Source organism: Nuphar pumila, chromosome 7 (genome assembly GCF_984573655.1).
Source record: "Nuphar pumila chromosome 7, dmNupPumi1.hap1.1, whole genome shotgun sequence".
In the NCBI taxonomy this organism is placed as follows: domain Eukaryota; kingdom Viridiplantae; phylum Streptophyta; class Magnoliopsida; order Nymphaeales; family Nymphaeaceae; genus Nuphar; species Nuphar pumila.
In genome coordinates, this window is record NC_143255.1 from 18,252,887 (window position 1) to 18,274,613 (window position 21,727).

At 34.5% G+C, this 21,727-nt stretch overlaps 1 protein-coding gene across 1 annotated transcript; it reads right to left on the reverse strand.

Annotated features, from left to right (window-relative positions):
- Positions 1 to 9,620: 9,620 nt before the first annotated feature.
- LOC149831360 (UMP-CMP kinase 3-like) lies at positions 9,621 to 20,681 on the reverse strand. Its single transcript, XM_090013839.1, has 10 exons — positions 20,572 to 20,681; positions 16,312 to 16,379; positions 15,986 to 16,040; positions 15,092 to 15,209; positions 11,627 to 11,783; positions 11,341 to 11,421; positions 11,136 to 11,243; positions 10,974 to 11,045; positions 10,815 to 10,885; positions 9,621 to 9,948 (listed from the first exon to the last, which is right to left on the reverse strand). Exons 2-9 carry the CDS (start codon positions 16,351 to 16,353, stop codon positions 10,817 to 10,819), a joined length of 702 nt encoding a protein of 233 aa, XP_089869965.1. The 5' UTR covers positions 16,354 to 16,379; positions 20,572 to 20,681; the 3' UTR covers positions 9,621 to 9,948; positions 10,815 to 10,816.
- Between the last annotated feature and the right edge of the window lie 1,046 nt (positions 20,682 to 21,727).

A 21,727-nucleotide genomic window follows, 5' to 3' on the forward strand; every position in this document is an offset into this window, starting at 1 on the left:
TTTATGGTTTGAATTAAATATAAAAATAAGAAATTTTTTGATTAAGGATTTGAATCAAAAATTTTTAATTAGGGTTTTTTATATTTAATTTGATTAAAATTTTTCTTTGATTAGAGTTTTTTCTTTGATTTTCTTTTATTAGAGTTTGAAGTAGTATTTTTTATATTTAATTTTATGATTTATTTATAGTTTCTTTGAGTTTATTATTTATTTTTCTTGTAGCTTAGAATTTTTTCATTTATTTATGATGTAATTTCTTGCAGTTTATTTATTTTTAAATAGAAAAAATATGATTTTCCTATTTGAGTTGAAACAAACACAGGATCGAGAACATTTGTTACAGAACAGACAGCTGTTCTTGGACAAGCAACCAAACACACAAAGTATATTGTTATTATAAATTATGTTTTTTCTATATAAATACTGTTATCTACGTGAAATTCATTCTTAATATAAAAACATTATTGACTATATTTTTAAACCGTTATGGCCGGGCTAACGGTCTGTGAAGTGGCAGCTTGGTGGTCCACCATGAATCTCTTTCTCTCATACACGTTGGGGGTCGTAGTATGAAAGAATCCATCAAGAAACATCATGCCTAATTTAACATAGCACGCTTGAATTTAAAAATGGAGAAGGCTGACCCTTCATCCTAGGTTCTATTGTTTTGTTGGTGTGTGTGTGTGGGTACCTTTAACTGGTGGGCTCCATAAGGGCTTGGTTGTCCGTGACCTAATTCGGGTTTTACCTTGCAAAGTGGCATTAAGTGACCTAGTTCTCGGTGAGGGTTCTTCGTCATAAAAAAATATAAATAGATAAAAATGCTGAAAATACATACAGATAGGTTTGAATTTGTGAAGCATGACCTTTAATTCTAGAGATTGACCATCCATGGCCACTCATCTCAAGAGGGATGTACTGAGAAATGATTGCTATTATTTTCTTTCCTTGATAGCCAAGAATGCAAACAATATTTGTCAACTAATTAAAAGAATTAAGCATGTCAGCATCATCAACGCCAAACAGGTTGTTGAGTGCGTAATGCATGAGTTGTGTTCTGCACGCACATGCAATATTTTGTGCCTCGCTTGGTGATTACGGCTGGCCACATGCATCATAGTCATGAGAAAGCGACAATGGTTGGTGATCGGGTGGCGCGTATATATATATATATATATACATATAAGGAAAATAAAAACCTACAAATGAGCATGCTAAATGAAACATGCTATTAGATTCTCAGTATTTTTTTCGAAATTCAGACCTTACATATATGATCTATAGGCTTGTTTTATAGGAGTCACTTATTGAAGCATTTGATTCTAATGTATGGATAAGCTTTTATAAGTTTTCAAAAAATCAATGGCCTACAAATTTCATAAAATTATGAGGCTCTAAATATCATTTTTTCATCCAAAATGCATGATTCAAGTGTTGATTTCTAGTAAATCAATCATGATGAACACATCTATAGGGTTGAAATTTAAAAAAAATACCGAAAATCCAATATTATGTTTCATTTAACATGGTGCCCATTTTTTAGGTTTTGGTTTTCCTATATATATATAGTACTTGGTGCCCTTTTTAGTACAAAATCCCTTAGTTGGAACTCATTGGGAGATTGTTTTGAATTGATCTAACCATATGTTCAACATGGTCAAAATAGTAGGAACCGCCTCTTGGATCACATTTTTTGACATAAAGATATTGATTTTATGAGTTGAATGTTTTTTCGAGAGAAAAAGCTGGGATTAGGGCAGACCCCTACCAATTACACAGCCATACCATTTGGGGTTGGAACTTGCAACGTCCAAACACAACGTGACCTGCACTAACTGCTCCTGCCAGACAAGCGGAGCCCCCACTGATATGAGTTGAAATTTTGATACATTATATGCTATTGATTTTTTAATCTCTATAAAATCTTAAATACATGTTAGAATAACTTGATCCAAGCACTGATTTCTACTAACCTAAATATCTAGATCACATCAAGAGTGTTAGATGTGCAAAGAAAAAAAAATATTACAGTCTTTTACTAGGGGTTTCCTTACCTACAAGAGTAGCAAAACACTATATATAATGATTTCGAGCAACCCCAGAGGATCGAGCCCTAATGACCGCACACTATAATGTTAAACCCCAAGAGAGTAAACCGTAAAATTCAAGTATCATTTATTGGGATAGAGATCCAGTGGGCCTGGCTCCAGACACAAACATAAATGAGTTGGGTCTGGCAATTTGAATAAGTTGTGCTGCCACATTTTAGGTAAAATGTACAATAAGTGGGACCTAGTCTGAATCTTGCACAGGACTAATGCCAAGCTCTGGTCCCTGTCCGAGTCATAACTGGTTCAATTATTTTGATTAGCTGGCCTAACCAGCTTGGATGAGTCCAAGCAAGGGTCGGATATGTTGGACCAGAAAGGTTTCTTGTTTAGCATGGAGAATGCTGCCTAGTTTGGGACTAGGCCTGGTCCTGGTGGGCTTGAGGTCACTATAGTATAAAGGCCATTTATGTATGTTGGTCCAAACCTAATAAATTATTAAGACCAAAATTGGAATTGATTGTCTATATTAAGCCAGGCCTAAGCTTTGGATATATAATCATTTCCGCCCAAAACCATGGGCTCAAGCCAGCCCCGTCCTGGGCCAACCCTCCAGAGCCCAGTGGAACATCCAGACGGACATCAACCAGGGGTGTTTGAATGCAGGGATGAATTGTCCTTGACTATTTTTTGGACAAATAGTTAGCCCCTTGCGTTCAGACTACTTTTCCCTCTTTTTGGGGGATAAATAGTCCCCAACATAAAAAAACATGGATTTTGCTGTGTTTGAAAGCAACATTGGCAGGATGGAAAATCAGGTTAGCCCCGTGCAGAGGGATGACAATGGATTGAATTTTATCTGATATCAAACTACATTTAAGGTATGTTTGGTTCGATCACATGAGATTCACTTTCTAATACACTTTGAAAAGTAAATCTTATTTGAACCATACTTACAAAAGCGATTAAACATAAAACTTTTTTGGCATAATACTTTAAAAATAAGCTTCATAAAATATGAGTTGGCACATATATCAAAAGCGAGATTTAGAAAGTGAATTTTATTTGTGTGAGAATCACTTTCGGTCTCTTAAGATTTGAAATCTATTTTGAGATTTTGAAGTGAATCTCTTTTTAATAGTATTTTCACTTCTCAAAAACACAACCAAAAGTTTAGTCAAAATTGGTAACCCAAAAACATATCAGTTATAATTGGAAACAAATATGGTTTTAATTTTTTGCTATCAAATACTATAGATATCCTAATTCGATTACTACGTGTAAAAAATAGGATTTGGTATGACCTTTTTACCATTTGATACAGAATCTGAATCCTAACAATTTAGCCAACAACCAATTACTAAATGGACAGTAACTTACTAAAAACACTTGGCCACCAGCTGAGATGTAATTACAGTAGAGAATCCAAAAGTTGTGATTGTTGGTCACACAAAGTCAGTCGTCCTTCCATCTTTCACAAGATTCAAGCGAGCATTCTTAGTAAGAATGGCAACGTAACTTGCATTTTGTGGCGTTTCACTAAACTTGAGAAAGTGCTGTGATTGTATTTGCAATAACAGGAAGCTGAGAAAATCCAAAAATCACAAGTTTTATAGACTGCACAACTAGCACAATGCTCAAGCTTTGCTCTCATAATTTCATTGACGAGTTTTTTTTTTTTTTATGATCAAGGTGGGGGATTAAGGGCCCCTCGTCAAGAGTTTGAACTCCAACTACCAATGAGGGGGCTCTGATCATCTGGTAGCAGTTTGTGCAAGTCACTTGCAAGTTCAAACCCCACTGGTATATGGGCTGTTGCATTGCATAACTGTAGGATAGTTTGAATGGGTCTATGATCTGTTTGGGTTGGCTAAACGCAACAACAACAACTACACCTTCCCAAAACAATTGGTGTCGACGATATGAACAAAAAAGAAAATCATTCTGGGTCCTCCACATGAATTCTTCTCCTCCAATCATTTCTATTCAATGTCATGTCTTAGGTGAGGTTCAAAGCATTCATATCCTTTCCTATCATCTCCATCCAAGTCTTTTTGGGCCTACCTCGGCCTCTTTTGACTAATATATTTTTCTATTTGTCCATCCTTCTAACTTTAAACCTTTGCCGAATATGTCCAAACCACTATTTTCTTTTCAATGGATGCAACGCCTACCTCCTACCTTCTTACGTATTTTCAATGGGTTGGCTAAACGCTGTTTGTGAAAAAGGAGGGGGCCCTTAATTTCCCCAGCTCTGTTCTTTGTTAAAATGTTCAGGCGATCAGATGTGACAAATGATAACAACAACGAATGTGGGGGCGTCTCAATCCCAATAAATCAGGGAAGAAAAAAAAAGGTAATTTTTTTTATACTGACTCACCTTTTACCTGAAATTTCACATCAGGTATCACCTTTTCTGAATTTTCTGATATGAACCATTATTTTACTGACAATTAAAATTCTTATTTTACCCTCTATCTATATGTGGTTGTCTAACTTGTATCGCTTGAATGTTTAAAAGTAATTTAAATTTCTAATTTTATTACCCTTTATCTATATTTGTTTCCCTGACTTGTATTCGTCCCTCTATCCCTTAAACGTTTAAAAGCGCTTTAAACTTCTTATTTTATCCTCGAACGTTAGAGTTGCAAATGATTAAAATAGATCACATCTATGGATTTTACCCATATTTTCAGTTTTGGGTAACATCTGAATTTGGGCCATACCAATGTGATATATATTTTTGGATCTTGGTTGAAACCAAATCAGCATTATATAGCCGGTTTCAATCAAAATCAGGCAAACTCAACCCTTTTTTGACATGAAAATTGAGTGGACCTGGTAACATAGAGCCCAATCAGATTCAAAGCTTTATTATGAGATTTGAGTTGGATATAGGTAGTCCAATCTTACAATAAAGTTTTAAGTCTGGTCTGAAAATGAGACCTTATGAGACAAATATTCTAAAACGAGTAACCTATTGATTTTTATGTGAATTTGAGTCACACCAACCATAATGCCTATTTGGTTACAAATTGGACCCAAATAAACTTACGTATCTTGGATCTGATCCAAATAGAGATATTTGTTATCTAAAATCCGAATCTTTGGATGGGGTGCCAACTCTAATCGTCTTCACCTACGCATAATAAGTTCCTAAAAATGAAACGGCAGGTGGAAGTACGTTTCAGTACAGGGAAGATAAGTATTTCCCAATTTTAAAGAAGTAATAAAAGTATTTTTCAGTCATAAGGGTATTAAAGTAACTTTACATCACTTTAAAAACGTTTCCCCTTGGTTTCTGTGAGTGAGGTTAACCACAGGTCTCTATTTAACAGTTGTCAGGAAAACTTAGGACTATATCCCAAAATTCAGAAAAGATGGTAACTGATATGTAATATCAGGTAAAAGGTGGGTATGTACCAGGAAATTACTCAGAAAATAAGAAAAGGCACCAAGTACCAATGTTAGTCACATGGCTAACGGCTTTTTTGCAAATTGAAAGTGATTCTGAATCACTTTTTGTCCAAGTCACTTCCTCAGCTTCCTGATTTTGATACTTTCTGTCTACACTTGGAATCATTTTATTTCTAAGTCACTCTTTGGAAACCGGTAAGAGGTGTTAGATACCAATTCTGGATTTTAGTGCATATATACAAAAAGTAGACAGTCACATTTTCTTTTCCAAATATAACTTCTTTTTTTTAAAGGCAAGCTGGGGTTATGTTATCCTTTTAGCTTTAGCTTGAAAAGGTATGTTGTGCTTATGTTATCATACAATAGGGGCAGTTTAATAAGTTTACTATACAATCTTAGGACTAACCTGAGATAATCAAACTGAGTTACTACTTGACCATCTTAAGCATGTACATGTTTCATTAGTTTTAGTAAGCTATAGCCAAACCATTTACATAATTTAGTTAGGTTTGACAGTGACCTACAAAATCCGATCAAGAGTTAAAGTTTTTTGAGCTCGAACATGTAACGGGAGAGATGGAGGACATCTTCGAAGTTATGCACTTAAGAATGCTTTAAAGTAAGTGATAAAAGCCTGTGCAAAATCAATACACGTACACCATGACACTAAAAAAATCTAGCTCTATAAATATTCTCTTTTTAAATGATCTTAATACTTGCTTATTTAGATTTGAATTTGTTCGAGTGACGCTCAATATGAACTAGTGTCCACTTCAAAAAACATTTAGCATCAATCCAATTAGGCCGGTATTGATTCCTCAGGAGGTGTTTGATTACATGGACAATCGCATCCGTAGGTTGCTCTTGTCTGCATCTCATGTACCTGATATAAATATTGGACAAGTGGCATGCCTGGAACATAAAGTTTTGCACCTCCAGCGGGGCACAATGTTCCACCCTCTCCGTGAAGCACTGGTGTCTGAAACAATTGGGACAAAAACTAAACAAAAAATGCAAAACACCTAAGACATATATTTTACTTGTCCAAAACACCTCTGCACCCGAACAGCAGTGTCCAAACAGAACTGTTTTACAATGTTTTTGTCCATGCAATCAAATACTCCCTCAATGTCAGCATCATGTCTTGAAAAGTGATCTTCCCTCTACTAACATCTGATCTTACCACCTTGAGGTTAATTTTAGACCAGACAAAACTTTAACCCTATTGGAGTTTGATGCATTGACCTCTTGTTGGAATGTGGATCTTGTTTGGACATATCAAGACTACTTAGGAAATAGACCACTATTTAGGGGTGCAAATTGGTCTGACTTGGGTTGGATCTTTGCTAGATTCGAATCTGAATCCAAAATATAAATAGTATATAAGAATTCGAATTCTGAGGAGGTAAGTGGGAATCATGCAGGGACGAGAGAGAGAAGCCACCTAAGAACCATCCCATGGAGATGTGAGAAAAAGAGAGAATTAGTTAGGAAGTTGGCTATATGTATAGATAAACACAAAATAGCGAGAGAGGGGAGAGAGAATAAGAATATATCAATTATTAATAAAATTAGTTAATTATAAACAATTTTTAAGTTAAAGTGTGTGCCCACAACTTTACACATGTATGTGCTATGCATATGTGTGTATCCGTTCATGACAACTAGTCATTATGTAATCGACAATGAATACTAAATGCTTACTTCAAAATTTATTAACCTTAGTTTGGTCTTCTAGAAAAACAAAAAAGAAGAAAAACCTAAAGGTGTAAGCATTTTTGGTAGAAGAGCTAAATAAGAAAACCATGTAAAGCCTTAATCCACATCAGCTCAATAAGGTTGCATAAATATTATATTATAAAAAAGTTATATGCTTCTAAAATATATTTTTAATGCATTAAATGGTAAATCTTATTAACTTTAAATGGTTATATAAATTCATTAATAAAACATTTGCATACATTTAAAAGGTTACATAAATAGTGTACTACAAAAAAATGCTTTTAACACACATTTTTTTTCTTTTTCTTTAATATGCAACAAGAGGTTATTTATTTTTTTTAATTTAAATATGATTTTTATACTTTTTATATCAATTTCATGATTGCGATTTGAGAAGACATGCAAGAGATTATTCTCATACTTGCATATACTTTTCATAAATTCTTGCAAGAGGCAGCCCTTACATCATTAGCTTTAGATTGTTTTTATGTTTTTTCTTTATTTAGTTATTGTCTTAAAATATATTGCTTTCAATATTTCGCTTTTGCATGTTGCTTGAGAATTGACCTATTGCTATGGCTATACATAGTAAAATTATGTGATATTTTGATTTTTAGTGTTTTTGCTTTTCTTAGCATTTTTTTGTCACAATATATATTATGGTATTATTCTTGTAACATAAATCATGAGATATAATTTTCATAAACTCGTACCATCATCAACGACACCATGTACCGAAATTCAGTATCAATGGCTATTAGAAACTCATAACAAAATTTTTAGATATATGTTTCAATAAAAAAGTACCTAAAACTTTTGGGCCTTGCGTATCCGTACCCGTACCAGTATCTCATACCCATACCCATCTCTGGCAACTATGGACTCTACTTGAAAGCGTTCAAGTTGAAGAATGCCATGAGTTTTCAGTTGCTGTCAATGAGAATCAGGTTTCCTCTTAGCTTAACAAAAAAAATCTCCTTTTTTTTTATTGACCAGGAACCTGCCTTGGAATTAGGGATGCAAACAGATCAGATTCGGATAGAGTTGGAACAGCCAAAAATCACAAAACTCCAATACTGAATCCGGCCCATTTGCATCCCTACAACCCATTAGCCCTGCAATAGATAGTAAAACCTCAGGTGGCAGCCTAATCCGGCCCACATGATCTCATCGAAAATCAGGATTTGAGAGTTCGGGAATAATGGACAATTGAATTTCGACCAAACCACGAGGGGGGGCCGAGGTAGGCAATGATCAATCAACCTTGTTATTGAAGGGTTGGAAAGTTTGTCCATGGAGCTAGATCAAGAAAATATTGTTGGGAGTTCTTAATATGAAAAGGACTGCACTTCAATGGTCATTAACTCTAATGAACAAGTAAAAGAATAGTTTATACGCACAATTCGGTATCATTTACCACTATAAATGTGCACCGTATTGTGGGTTTGAACTGACCCTCTATTGGGCCCATTGAGTGATCCGGTTCTCAATGAGGGTTGTTTATCATAAAAAAAAAAGACCCCCTACTGGTATGCCTGAGATGGACCACAGTTCTAAAACCCTACTGTTTTTTTGAACACTCAAAACCATAATCATGCTTTCCAGTCATCTCAAATATCCATGATATCAAAATATACGCAATTTTATAAAAAATATAAGAAAAAAATGTAAAATCATGGTATAACCAAAATAGTTTTAAAAATATAGCACGATCTTATTATGATATGAAGACATTTTCTTGTTTTTTGCATATTTCTAAAGATTATAATGTTTTTATGTATTATCTAAATATTTTAAATCTTACAAATGCCAACATTTTCTAAGCTTTACATAAAAAATTTAACGTAAGTTTTAAGTAAAAAAATTTATGCACCATTAAAACCTTTTGTGGAGTTCAAGGATAGGACGAGAGTTGACGAAAATCTAATGCAACATCTTCTATCTCCATTTTAGATATTATGAATCAACAATCAATTAGACCAGTCACTTGCAATTTGAGATATAGTAAATTAAAGTTACTTCTTTATTGTAAATTTTATTTTCTGATAGAAACACTATTATCTACGTGAAATCCATTCTCAATGAAAGACATCATTGGTAATGTTGTGGCAAAATTGGTGGCCCACCACCAAACTCTCTCACTTTTTCAATGGTCGCTAAGGTGCACTTTGAAATATATCACAATAATTTTTTTTGAAAGGCAAGCTGGGGTTAGGCAGACCCCCACCAGTTATTATTCAAGGTACCACTGGGGTTTGAACCTGCAACGTCCCACCTCAAGGAGAGGTGCACTGACAGCTCCTACCAACCACAGGGGGGGGTCACAATATTTTTCATTAAGCTACCAACATAAAAATCTTGCTCATATTTCCCCATGGTTTAACCTACCACTTAGTTGCAACAGAGAGAGAGAGAGAGAGAGAGAGAGAGAGATTTCAACAATTAATTTTGCTTGCTCACATATTGCATAAAATATTTAAAAGTTAAAGCATGAACAAGGCCAGGTATGGGGCAGGGTAGCACACCGCCCAAAAGGAATCTGGAGACACTCCAAATAAGCAACAACCCAGCAAAACGGGAAGCATTTCTATATATCTTACCGATATCTAAAAAATAGTTTAAAATGTCCCCTAATTATTTTGCAATAGCAAAAGGTACCGTTCACATAGTTAATACAAAGCATTTAAGTCGCATTGGACTATAATATCATTATCTGTCTTCCCCAGCGTTATGCTGTCAGGAGAGGCGACAATTTAAGCGCCTGCAGATGCAACAAACAACCGTTAAAACTTCAAAGATGGAGTTATAAAAAGCAAACAGAAAAAAGAAAATGGAGGGGCTGTATTCAGGAAAACGACTTTGCAGCTTTGTAATTCGACTGAAAACGAAAGTTGGCCTCCTTGAGATCACCTAGATAGATACTTATTTTTAGGGTTTGGGAGTCCAATAAACGAGAGTAGTCTGGTGATATGTTGGCCCAGGATAGAACCTCAAAGTCACCCCCCTGTTATGCAATGCTGCCATTATTACAATGTTAGGGGTGTATTTGGAGTAATGAAATAGGGCGAACTAGAACTTTGGGATCGGACGACCTTAAGCACTTAAGCATTGAGAATGTAATTGCGGTAATCTGTATTTCTGTTCTTGTTTTGGCTTCAGGGTGACACCTCGTCCCCTATGTCTGAACTGCAATTGCTGATTCAATGAAATGATATGGTTTATTTCAAAAAAGAAAAGAGAACTTTGGGAGTCCAGATATCATTTGCATTGAACTAGTTGTAAGCCCTATGTCTGCCAAAAGCCACGATAATCAGTGTCATCAACAAAAAGATGAAGTCCTTGATTTAGGCAAAGTGCATTCATGCTAGGACACAGCTGTTGATATGTTATTCTACTTGGAAGAAAAAAGGAAAGACAAAAAAATAGATGCAAGGTTAGAGAATATTATTATTCTACTTGAGTAATTCTAACCTATAGAGAAACAAAAAAGGAATTAGATGGTGCTGAAAGTAATGCAGGGTTAAGATTATTTCCTAACTAGTTCCTTCATGCATTTACTAACCCATTTATTTATTCCATCTTTCTTTGTAAAATAAAGCCTGTGTAATGAAACATAAAAAGTTATACCTCTACACTAGATGGACTTCCTTGACATCATTGGTGCATTTCTCAACGCTGTATTCAGCATCAACTTTTTCCTGTCAATTCATGTTAGAACCAAATGAACAAAAGTGAGGGCTTGTCCACTGCATGCAACACATTGGCAGGTAGAAGAAAGTGTCATACTTTCAAACTATACGGGGAGAAAATACTTTTGATATCCTCAAAAACTTTTTCTGGGCGCCTTCCAGCATCAATCTGCACAAAATTAGTCCAAAAATTTACATATTCATAAAAAAACACTAATGATGAGGAACATGGGATGTTGATATGAAAAGAGACGATCACCTTGAAAACCTTTTCTAGTGAGGTATAATACTCAATTACAGGAAGACTGGATTCTAGAAAGACTTTAAACCGCTTCCGTATAGTCTCAATATTATCATCTTCTCTTCCCTTCATGACAAACAAATGGCAAAATGGATGGAAATAAGAAATTAGGCAACAGAAAATATGACAGGCACATGAATGCTAATAGAATGTTCAGGCTAACCTGGTTCCTTTTTAAAAGCCTCCTCTCCAACTCCTCTTCTGAACAATCAAAAAACAATACAAACTGTGGTTTGATTTTGCTCTGTAAAATAAAAGCATCCCACCCACAGATAAGTGAATCTACACTAATTTATAAAATTAAGATAGTCAAAAGAAAAAAAAACATTCTCATGAGTATTATTTTTGCACAAGCAAAAATTGAACAGAAACTGTGAACTGTATGGCAACTGATGAAGAACTGATACTTTTTAATTCTCAGGGAAAAGTTTGAGAGGATGAAATCATACAACTTCCTCAAAGGCAGCACGATTCTCTTCATTGCGAGGGAAGCCATCAATAAGAAATTTGTCATTTTTATCTTCCTTCATTGCTCGTTCTAGAAGCTTAATCGTCACCTCTGAAGGAACAATTTTACCTTCCTTTATCATGTTCTGAATCATGGTCCTGTAGCAATGTGACAATTATACAAGGCCATTATCATCTCAAAGAAAAATTGTATAAAGCAAGAAATAGCTAGTCAAAAATTAAATAAGTACATCAAACAAATCAACCTACAGATTATCTAGGAGAATAGACAGCACTGTGCATATCCCATCTCTGAGATGACTAAAAGAATACATATACATCTGCTGAAGGTCGTCAATATTAAGAACATGACATACATATAAGTATGTGTGCATGTGTCATACGTGTGCGTGTGTGCATGTGCATACCTATATTTTTACCTATGTCACAGGTAAGGGTATGGGTGCGAGTATGACATAAGAAGTTGCAAAAGTGTGGGTATGGATGTATGCTTTTATATATTTATATATGAAGCATTGAGTTTGGACCAGATTAGGATCCACACATATAATCCAATGAGACCAATGATAAATAATTGAAGAAAAGGGTTGCTTTGTCATTTAAGTGATGTCCTTTTCAAATCTTAAGTTATTTGATAAATGGAAAAGGGAGAGGAAGGGGGAGAGGATGAAACCCTATTCCTATCTCTCCCTCGCTTGTGCTCGGGGAGGAGGATGAGGAAGATGAAGAAGAAGAAGAAGAAGAAGAAGAAGAAGAAGAAGAAGAAGAAGAAAGGCACTGGTGGGTATGCTCTCTCTCTCTGCTGCCAGCCTAGTTGGGGAATGGTGGTCAAGAATTGGGAAGAAGGTCGAGGGTTGAGGGTTAGGACGGGGGTTGGAAAGATTATCACATCACCCACGAATCCATTATTGACAACTTCCAAACTATTACCCACTTCTCTCCTTTTGAATAGAGGACATAGCAATTTCACTTGGATCCATAAGTCTAAGCATTAAACATGAGCCTGTGCATGTGCATGCATGTGTGTATAAGCACATGTTTGTGTATTGGATTGTTTAGAAGGTGTTGTTACTTTTTATGACAGTCAAAGCTGATACATTCTGATATATGACAAATAATGGAGAAACTATTTTCAGTTCTACATTTCAAAGCAAAAAAAAAACAGAATTAATCAAGAATGGATAAAAAACAAATTGATCCCACCTGGATGAATAGATGGTTTCGATGCTTATGGATCTTTGAAAAAAAAGAAGCACCAAAAAAGAGGTAATTAGCATGAAGCATTTGTTGGAGAAATATTTTTTATGGACTGATGTGGTCTATTTTCCGCCTTTTTCTCTCAATACTAAAGCAAGGACATATTCCTTGGTGGGATTCAAACCAGATGTCCCTTGTTTAAGACAGCACAATTCTACCTGGTCCATCCATATTCGCTTAGGTAATGTTTGCTTCTAAATTTGTTATCAAGGTCAAATATTTTACGAGCTAAGATTGCTGATATCTAAACAAATGTATACTAAGATCTAAGATTCAATATGGGCTCTTTGTGCTTCTTTCTCTTTTAGACATTGATGAATTTACATAAAAGCATGCAAACCAAACACACACTATAAACATGTACTTGGCACCAAGCTTCCAACATTCTCCTATTATCATTCATGCAAAAATTTTTTATACTTATCATCAAATATACTCATCAAACCATCTCCTCATCCCATTACTATCTTCCTCCTAATCTCTTTATTTTATGTTTATAACTTTATATTACTGATCAATGAGATTATGTGACAGAGGCATCTATTTTCCTTTTCATTCCCAGAAGATTTTCTTGTCTTGTAGAGTAAAAACAATAATATGCTTCTCTCTCATCTATGTAGTTTTTGAGTATAGAGTAATGGCTTCTGTAACCACTAAGATTATGTACTATTTCCATATCATGTGAGAGCTGTTCATCTATCTACTTACTATATGCTCTTCTGTGCTAAAACGTGTACCATATAAACTGCCAACCAACAAATATCTACACATGTAGAATGTGGAGATCAAGCATTATTTCGTTATGGGCAGTTTATAGGGTTTAATCATAGTGACCAGTATCATTCTCAGCAATTTCTCACAAGTTTTTCCTCGGAGTTTTTTTCTTTTTTCAAAAAGTGGCTTTTCTTAGAAAAATCTGAGGAAAAACTCAGAAATTTTAAAATTGGAAAAAAGTAAAGGATAAAAAAAAAACATAAGAAATAATAGGTTTTGTAGTATTTTTCTTACAAAAATATAAAGAAACAGTTAGACAATTTTCTAAAACATAAAAAAAACCAAAATAAAAAAAAAATACTTCAAATGAATCTTGTATAAAAACTCATGATAATATCATAATAATATATTTTATAGTTATATATTAAAAAATATTCTCAGTATTTTCATGTTTGTTGTGAAGAAATGATAATATTGTGATATTTTCAAAAGAATGACGATATTGGTGCCATGGGTTTAATTACCTTATCCATTTTCTTTGAGTCATAACTTCTACGTGAAGATTGCTTTCAGGTTTACAACTTATGAAATTTCATTGATCTCATCACAAGCTGGGGAGGCTGTTAATTTATATACTGCACATTAATATACTTAGTCGTTTTTATTGTTATTTTGGTCATCTGCTCCCTTAGTGATTATTTCGGCTACCCTAGTTTGTTACAGACCATAACTCCAGGTGATGACGGGTGAATTATGTCAGGCTTAAACTTTGCAACCTCAGAAATGATTCTTGGGTTCAAGGCCAGTGAGAGTGGCACACTTTGGTACTATGGGCAGGGGAAGCTGCAGGTGGAATACAAGTGGTTAGAGGTCCTGGTTAGATGCATACAGAATAATCTATACACAATATGTGCCAAGACAATATTACTTTAGGCTGCCATTTTCTATGGTTCAAGACATTTCACTTTTTTCCCCTTTCACATGAAGAATATTACATATTGTCCAATTTTTCTAGTACAAATGAAAATCAGTTCTCTCATAAAGTTCCACTGCATGCTAACTTGAATTATCACGGAAAATTCATGAGATTTGGCATACACAAGCAGTTTTTTGAAGATACTATTAAAAGATCATTTAACAAACATGGGTTTCACAAAACCCAGAAAGAAAATTGAAAACGTAAATGCTTCATCAAATGAAGTAGGAAATTTTATCTCAATTACAATACCCATATAATAAAAAAAAAAACACTTCATAAATCTCTGGCTTTCAGTGTAACCATTTTCAAGTTCTGATTTTTTTTTTACCGAGAAACACTACCATTGGCTAACTATGATTGTTAACAAAGCTTTTCCAACCAATCTTCAGATTAAACTAATAGTGCCAATATAAAAACAATTACAACTGGAAAGAGTGAGGAGCTCCTAAGACAAGGGCATAAGTTTTTGGTTTAAGTGCAGGAACCAGGAACATACCCATTTTCTGAACCAGATTTAATTTCTGCTCGAAGCAGGTCACCAGCACTAAGGTGGGTAAATCCAAAGTGTTCAACTATGTTAGCACATTGTGTGCCTTTTCCGCTGCCTGGACCACCTGCTCAAATATAGGGGAGTAGGACTAATGTTACCTTCAATTTCAGATAAAAACATGTTGAGGACAAAGGAAGATACAATAGATATTTGTAATTTCAAAAGGCTTGACACTTGAAGACCATTCTGCACCACATTGTTACAATAATCAGAGTTGTAAGAAATAGTTTCCTCAAGAAAGAATTGCAAGAAATGCTCAAAGGTACTCTAGAACATAAAAAGAAAGAAACAACTAAGTGACAGTTTAAGAGGATTTGAAATTCTTGGATAGTGAACTGAATTGAAGTATGTCTGCTTAGAGATATATCAGCACTTTTCTCACTCAAAATCCCTCATAAACCATAATTATAGCTACCTTCTCTTCCTCAAACTTTTAGAATAAATGATTCCTAAGAAATTCATAGAAACATGTTTTTCCTGATTTTTACTCAATATTGAAACTTATAATAGATTGGTTGCTAAAATCCCTTCCATTATTCCATATTACAAAAATATGCAAAATTCATAGCAACCCACTCAAAGTTTCTTTAGAACATCAAATAAAACTGTGGCAGTGACCATACAACAAAAATCACATCCAGATTTTCTTTTGAGCATGTACCAACCGGGAAGGCAAAAACTTACTAAATCAATAAAAAAAACTGAAAAAAAAACATTACCAAAAAGTTAAATTTTCACCTCTCTTTGATAATTTCCATCTACACAGTCAACTAAGCAGCTTCCAAAACAAGGAATTAACAAGCATGATCATAACACATAAGAAGGAAAAGGAACATTTACCAAGAACAAATACAACAGTTACTTTCTTCTCACCCAGACGGTTTTCACTCTCAGTCTGCAGGAACATAAGATGTGGTTATTGCATAAAATTTAGAGACAAGATTGGGTTATAAGACATACACAATAACTTCCACACACGAACAAACACATATAAATAACCATGAAATCAATGCTGCCTGGGCAGTGATTCGAACAACATAAGCTTAATCTGACAATCAAAATGGACCAATTCTACTTCAGTGAACTATAAACATGTTCAATGACTTGAAATTCACTGCCAGTTGGGGCCCAGATTGAGAATAATCTAGTGATAACCATGAACATACCTTTGTTTTTGATGCATCAAATTCCACAGAATTGCTGCCCATTTATGCCACACTAATCACTTATCTTTCTGCATAAAACCAAAGAATTAAGTAATGTAATTCTAGGTTCAAGTGAATATCAAGAATCCATTGAGGAAGAATAGAACATCACAAACTTATCAGCTTGTACCTAATAGTGTGCTAGCACTATTTCAGATTGAAAAGCATTTTAGAATGTGAAGAAATCAACTCATTAGATGATAAAAGATTATTCAGAAAAGCTCTCACATGGCAATTTGATATTACACGATCATGAAGTGTGGATAATACCCAGCAAGAAGAAATAACAAACATAATGCCTTTAACAACTTTTAATTATTGGCAGTCTGTTTAAATTAGAAAGTTTAGGTTCAAGACTTGAAAATGTTCCTTTTGAAGAAAATCAAGCTATATTGATTGAATTGACTGCCGCAAAAGTCTACCTACAAACCCAAATTGTGTGGATGTTGATTATAAATCACGTCTGCATCAGTAAAAATATGTTAATGAATAAAAAAAGGTACACACAGAAGAATCATCCTCCCCTCCCCCCCACACACATTCACATTGCATACAATTTGCACCCAAATGGCCACTAATCATCAGTATATGCCCCTCTCCTATACATTTTACACCTTGAAGCAGTGCCTTTGCTAGTGCTAACAAACACCAAATTCATTTTCTTCCAGAAAAATTCTTGGATTATTCTTGCTGATGAATGTGATTCCAAAGGCTTCCACCATAAACCTGGAAATCCCCTTCCTATTGAATGTGATCTCAACTATCTAAACACATGTGAACTTTTAGACATTGACATGATAATTCTCCTTGGCAGATCCTCAAACACAGAATCACTTCAGGCTATGATGGACAACCTAATTGTCACCAACTTAGTTGTCAAAAGCGGCACCTAGGTGCCGCCTAGGCTGGCTAGGCGTAAGGCCACCGCCTAGGCTTATGGGTTTAGGCCGTAGGGCCCTGTTTTTTCACATAGGATGCCTAGGCTGTCCCCGCCGAGGCCACAAGGATATTGTTGTCATTTAAATTTTTTTTTGGCTCTTTCCTTTTTTTTATCTTCTTTCTCTCGCACCAAAAGCTTTCTTTTTTGTTCTCTCCTTTTATTCTTCTTCTTTTGCTTTATTTTTGCCTTCTTCCTCCCCTTTTCACCCCTTCACCTTCTCTCTTTCTTCTTCTTCTTCCTTTTCCCCCTTTTTTCCCATCTTTTTTTTTCCTTCTTCCTCCTCTCGCCCCTCCACTCTTTTTTCTTCTTCCTTTTTTCTCCCTTTTCTTCTTTTTTTCTTCTTATTTATTTTGGTTGTTTACTTGTATGCATGTATTTTTGAGACACACGCGCACGCGCAGCACACACACACACACACACACACACACACACACACACACATATATATATATATATATATATATATATATATATGAGAACGGGTTCATCTTGTCCTTTTTTTCTTTACGTTACCGTTAAGACCCTCCAAATATCAAAGTTTTAGGTGTTTTATTGATGCTCATTTTTGAACTATTTGATGTATTTATCAATACTTATTTATTGAGAAACAAGCTTTGTTTTAAATTGATTTGATGTAAAAAATGTAAACATTTTATCATGAAATTTTAGTACGATATCAACTGATGATTCTTTTACTTCTTTAAAATACACATCTAAGCATAAAGATGCTTAATCAATTACATGTTCTCTATTCAGCAACAATCATAAACACATATAACGGTTCAAATCAAGCATAAAACATCTAAAAACTATGATTTCTGGAGGGTCCTAACAGTGGCCTAACGAAACAGGGGCAGGATATCCCCCCCCCCTCTCTCTATATATATACATATATATAGAGTATATATATAGATTATAGAGTAATGTGCTTGTTTTGCCCCGTTAGGCCCCTTAAAAAATCGTAGGTTTTGGTATTTTTTCTCACATCTAACACCATAAATGTGATCTATAGGTTTTGTTTAGTGGGAACTGGCTTTCGAATCACCGGAAGACATCAATTTTTCCCAGCTCATAAAAATACATTTCTTCCTCTAAAAAACATGATCCAAGAGTCGATTCCCACTAAATAGAGCGGTTCAGATCTATCATAAAACACTTCAAATTATGGGGCAGAACGAGAAAAGAGGGCCTAATATGTTCAGTTCTCATATATATATATATATATATATATATATATATATATATATATATATAGTGCTCCAGGAGCACCTACTCCTACCTACTAGAAATCATAGTTGTAGGTTGCATCTTCTCAATCAGACCTTATAGATGTATTTAACATAATTTATTTGATAGGAATCACGTTTTTTGGACATTAAAATAGGTTTTTTGAGTCATTGATTTGCTAAGATCTTAAAAAACCTACATGTATGACATAATCACATGATCCAAAACTTGTTTTCGACTAAATAATTGTAGATCATATCTATAGGGTCTGATCAATGAAAAAACACAAATTCTGAAAATTTGAAACTTTTATTAGGTGGGAGTAGGTGCTCCAGGAGCACCTTATCATTACTATATATATATATATAGAGAGAGAGAGAGAATAATCGGATGGTGTGCCCCAAGTTTTGGTGTATGTTCAATATTATACAATTTCATAAATTTTGCGACATGTTACACTGAATTACACACTTCATTGATAATTACAATCATAGTCACAGATATCGGCGATATTTTGAAAATATTGCGATATTATCACTGTAAATTCAAAAAACGATAATATAGGTAAAATATCGTGATATTTTGAAAATATCGTGATATTTTGAAAATATCACCAATTTGATATTCTCGTGATATTATTACAAGAATATCATGATATTATCAATTAGTTTTACTGTATTTATTTATTTTTTACATTTTAAATATATTTTTCTTCTTTCTTTTACATTTTTTACTTATTTTTTTATTATTTATGTATTGTTTAAGCCCTGAGATTTTTCGAGATTTATCACGAAACCTATAATACCGCGAGAAATAGCCTCGTCCAGATATAGCCGATACCGATATTTGTGACTATAGTTACAATCATATATGTTTGTTACTAAATTTAACTATTTATGGTAATATTTTTGCTTTTCTTGATTTTTATTTTTTTGGTCCCGCCTAGGCCTACTAGTCCCGCCTAGGCTCCAACTAGTGTCTTTTACAAGGTCACCCGAATAAGAGACACTCCATCATGAAAAGCATCTGAATTTTCTTTACTTGATTTCTAACAGAGCTTTTGTTCATGAATTCAGAACAAATATCCACCTCGTCTAAATTGTGAAGCCAGTGCGCACAAAGAATCAAAAAAATAAAAAATCACCAAGTAAACCAAAGAGATAGCACCAGATCCACCACATCTATTGAATAAAAACCACGAAATCTCTGACTAAACAAACCACTTCATCAACAATTATACATCAAAACTGATCATATTCCCATCAGATCAACAAAAAAACAGAAAACTCAACAACCACGCAAACAAATCAGCATAAAATAAAATTTTCTATCAAATTCCGTTTGATTTTCACTAGATCGCAAGATCTACAAGAGAAAAAGGTAATCAGAAAATCAGATGGTAAAGTACATTCAGATCTCACATCTACCCACACACACGCATGTTGAGCAGAGGAAGCTTAGGTTGAGGTCATTACAGAAGATTCAACTCATTTGAGTACATATTACAAGACTACAGATCAAGATCTGAACAGCAAGATATATAAAAAATCAAACAATGCTTAAGCAACACAACTATGCGACCGTTTACCGATTACAGAATATGTGATTTTGATGAAAACCCAGATCACATAGATCTAAACGTAACTTAAAAAACCAAACCATGATTTGGGATCAACGATGTCATAATGAGACGACATTTATCTTTCCTAATTAAAGGTTCGAGTGAGCCCACTTTTGCAGAATATGAGTTGGGTTTTGGGTCGTTCTTGGATTTCAAGGATGAAACAGAAACCTTGATCACAAAATTAAGACTGCCCACCTTAGAGAACGTTGCCTCTAAGGTGGAGATAGACAAATTCAAGAACACCCATCATTCCAAAAGCAACGAAACTCCAAAATCAATGATAAGGAATCGAATACACACAAATCCCATACAAATCTGGGTGGTTTTGGAGAGAGAGATGGAGGGAATTGAGATCCAGATTCAGATCAACGGAGAGAGAGAGAGAGAGAGAGAGAGAGAGAGAGAGAGAGAGAGATTTTGATACACGCACCTTGGATTCGCGCGTGGGTTAAGGAAGATGGAGGGGTTGAAGTTGAAGGGAGGAGAATCAGGGTTCAGAGGGAGAGAGAGAGAGAGAGAGAGAGATCCGAAGAAGCGCGTGAACAATGGCGCCCTCTTCCCCTTATTTATAGCGTTTCAGAGCTCGTGGCAATTGTTTTTCAAATTTTTGTAATAAAAAAAAAGAAGCAGTGGTCTCTGTTTCTGATGGAAGCAGATCAGGTCATTCTGAAAATGAGCGTTTTTGCTCATGCTGACATCGTGGCCATCCGATTTGCATTTTAAAAAAGCTGAAAAGTCAACAAAACCACGTGGCATTATCCAAAATGCAAACAGACGGCCACGATGTCAGCATGAGCAAAAACGCTCATTTTCAGCATGACCTGATCTGCTTCCGTTTCTGATTGACTTTGACAAAAAGCGTAACATGGCTGCTTTGGGTACGGGTACTACAGGTGCGTCATGGTCCAATTTGAACCCACTAACCTGGAACTCTTTTTTTTTAGTTTTTTTTTCTTATGGCCGACCCAAAACACGAAAAGCGGGAGGGGCCCCTCTCTTCTATCAAAATACTGGTTTACTCCCTCTTTTGTTAAAAGAATGATGTCAATTAAAAATTGTACAAAAAAAGTGTTTATAAATATGAATTATGGATAGGATCTAATCCATTTAACCATATACCTAATATGTTCAGTTATCATATATATATATATATATATATATATATATATATATATATATATATATATATATATATATATGGGAAATGGAAACTTACAAAATGGGTTCCGTGGTAAATGAAAAATGATATTAAATTGTTAGTATTTTTTTTTTCAAAATTCTGACCCCAAATTTACCAAAAAAACACACTTGGATCATACATTTTGGATATAAAAAATGGTATTTGTAGCCTCTAAAATTTATAAAAATTGTTGACCATTGATTTTTAAAACCTTATAAAAACTTATACATGCATCAGAATTAAATGCTCTAAGAAATGAATTCTATAAAAACAAGCATATAGATTACTTCTATAAGATCATAATTTTGAAAAAACACTAGCGGTTTCATTTAGCACTATGCCCATTTTGTAGGTTTTCATTTTCCTACACACCATACCCGGCACCCACATTTTTTTATTTACACAA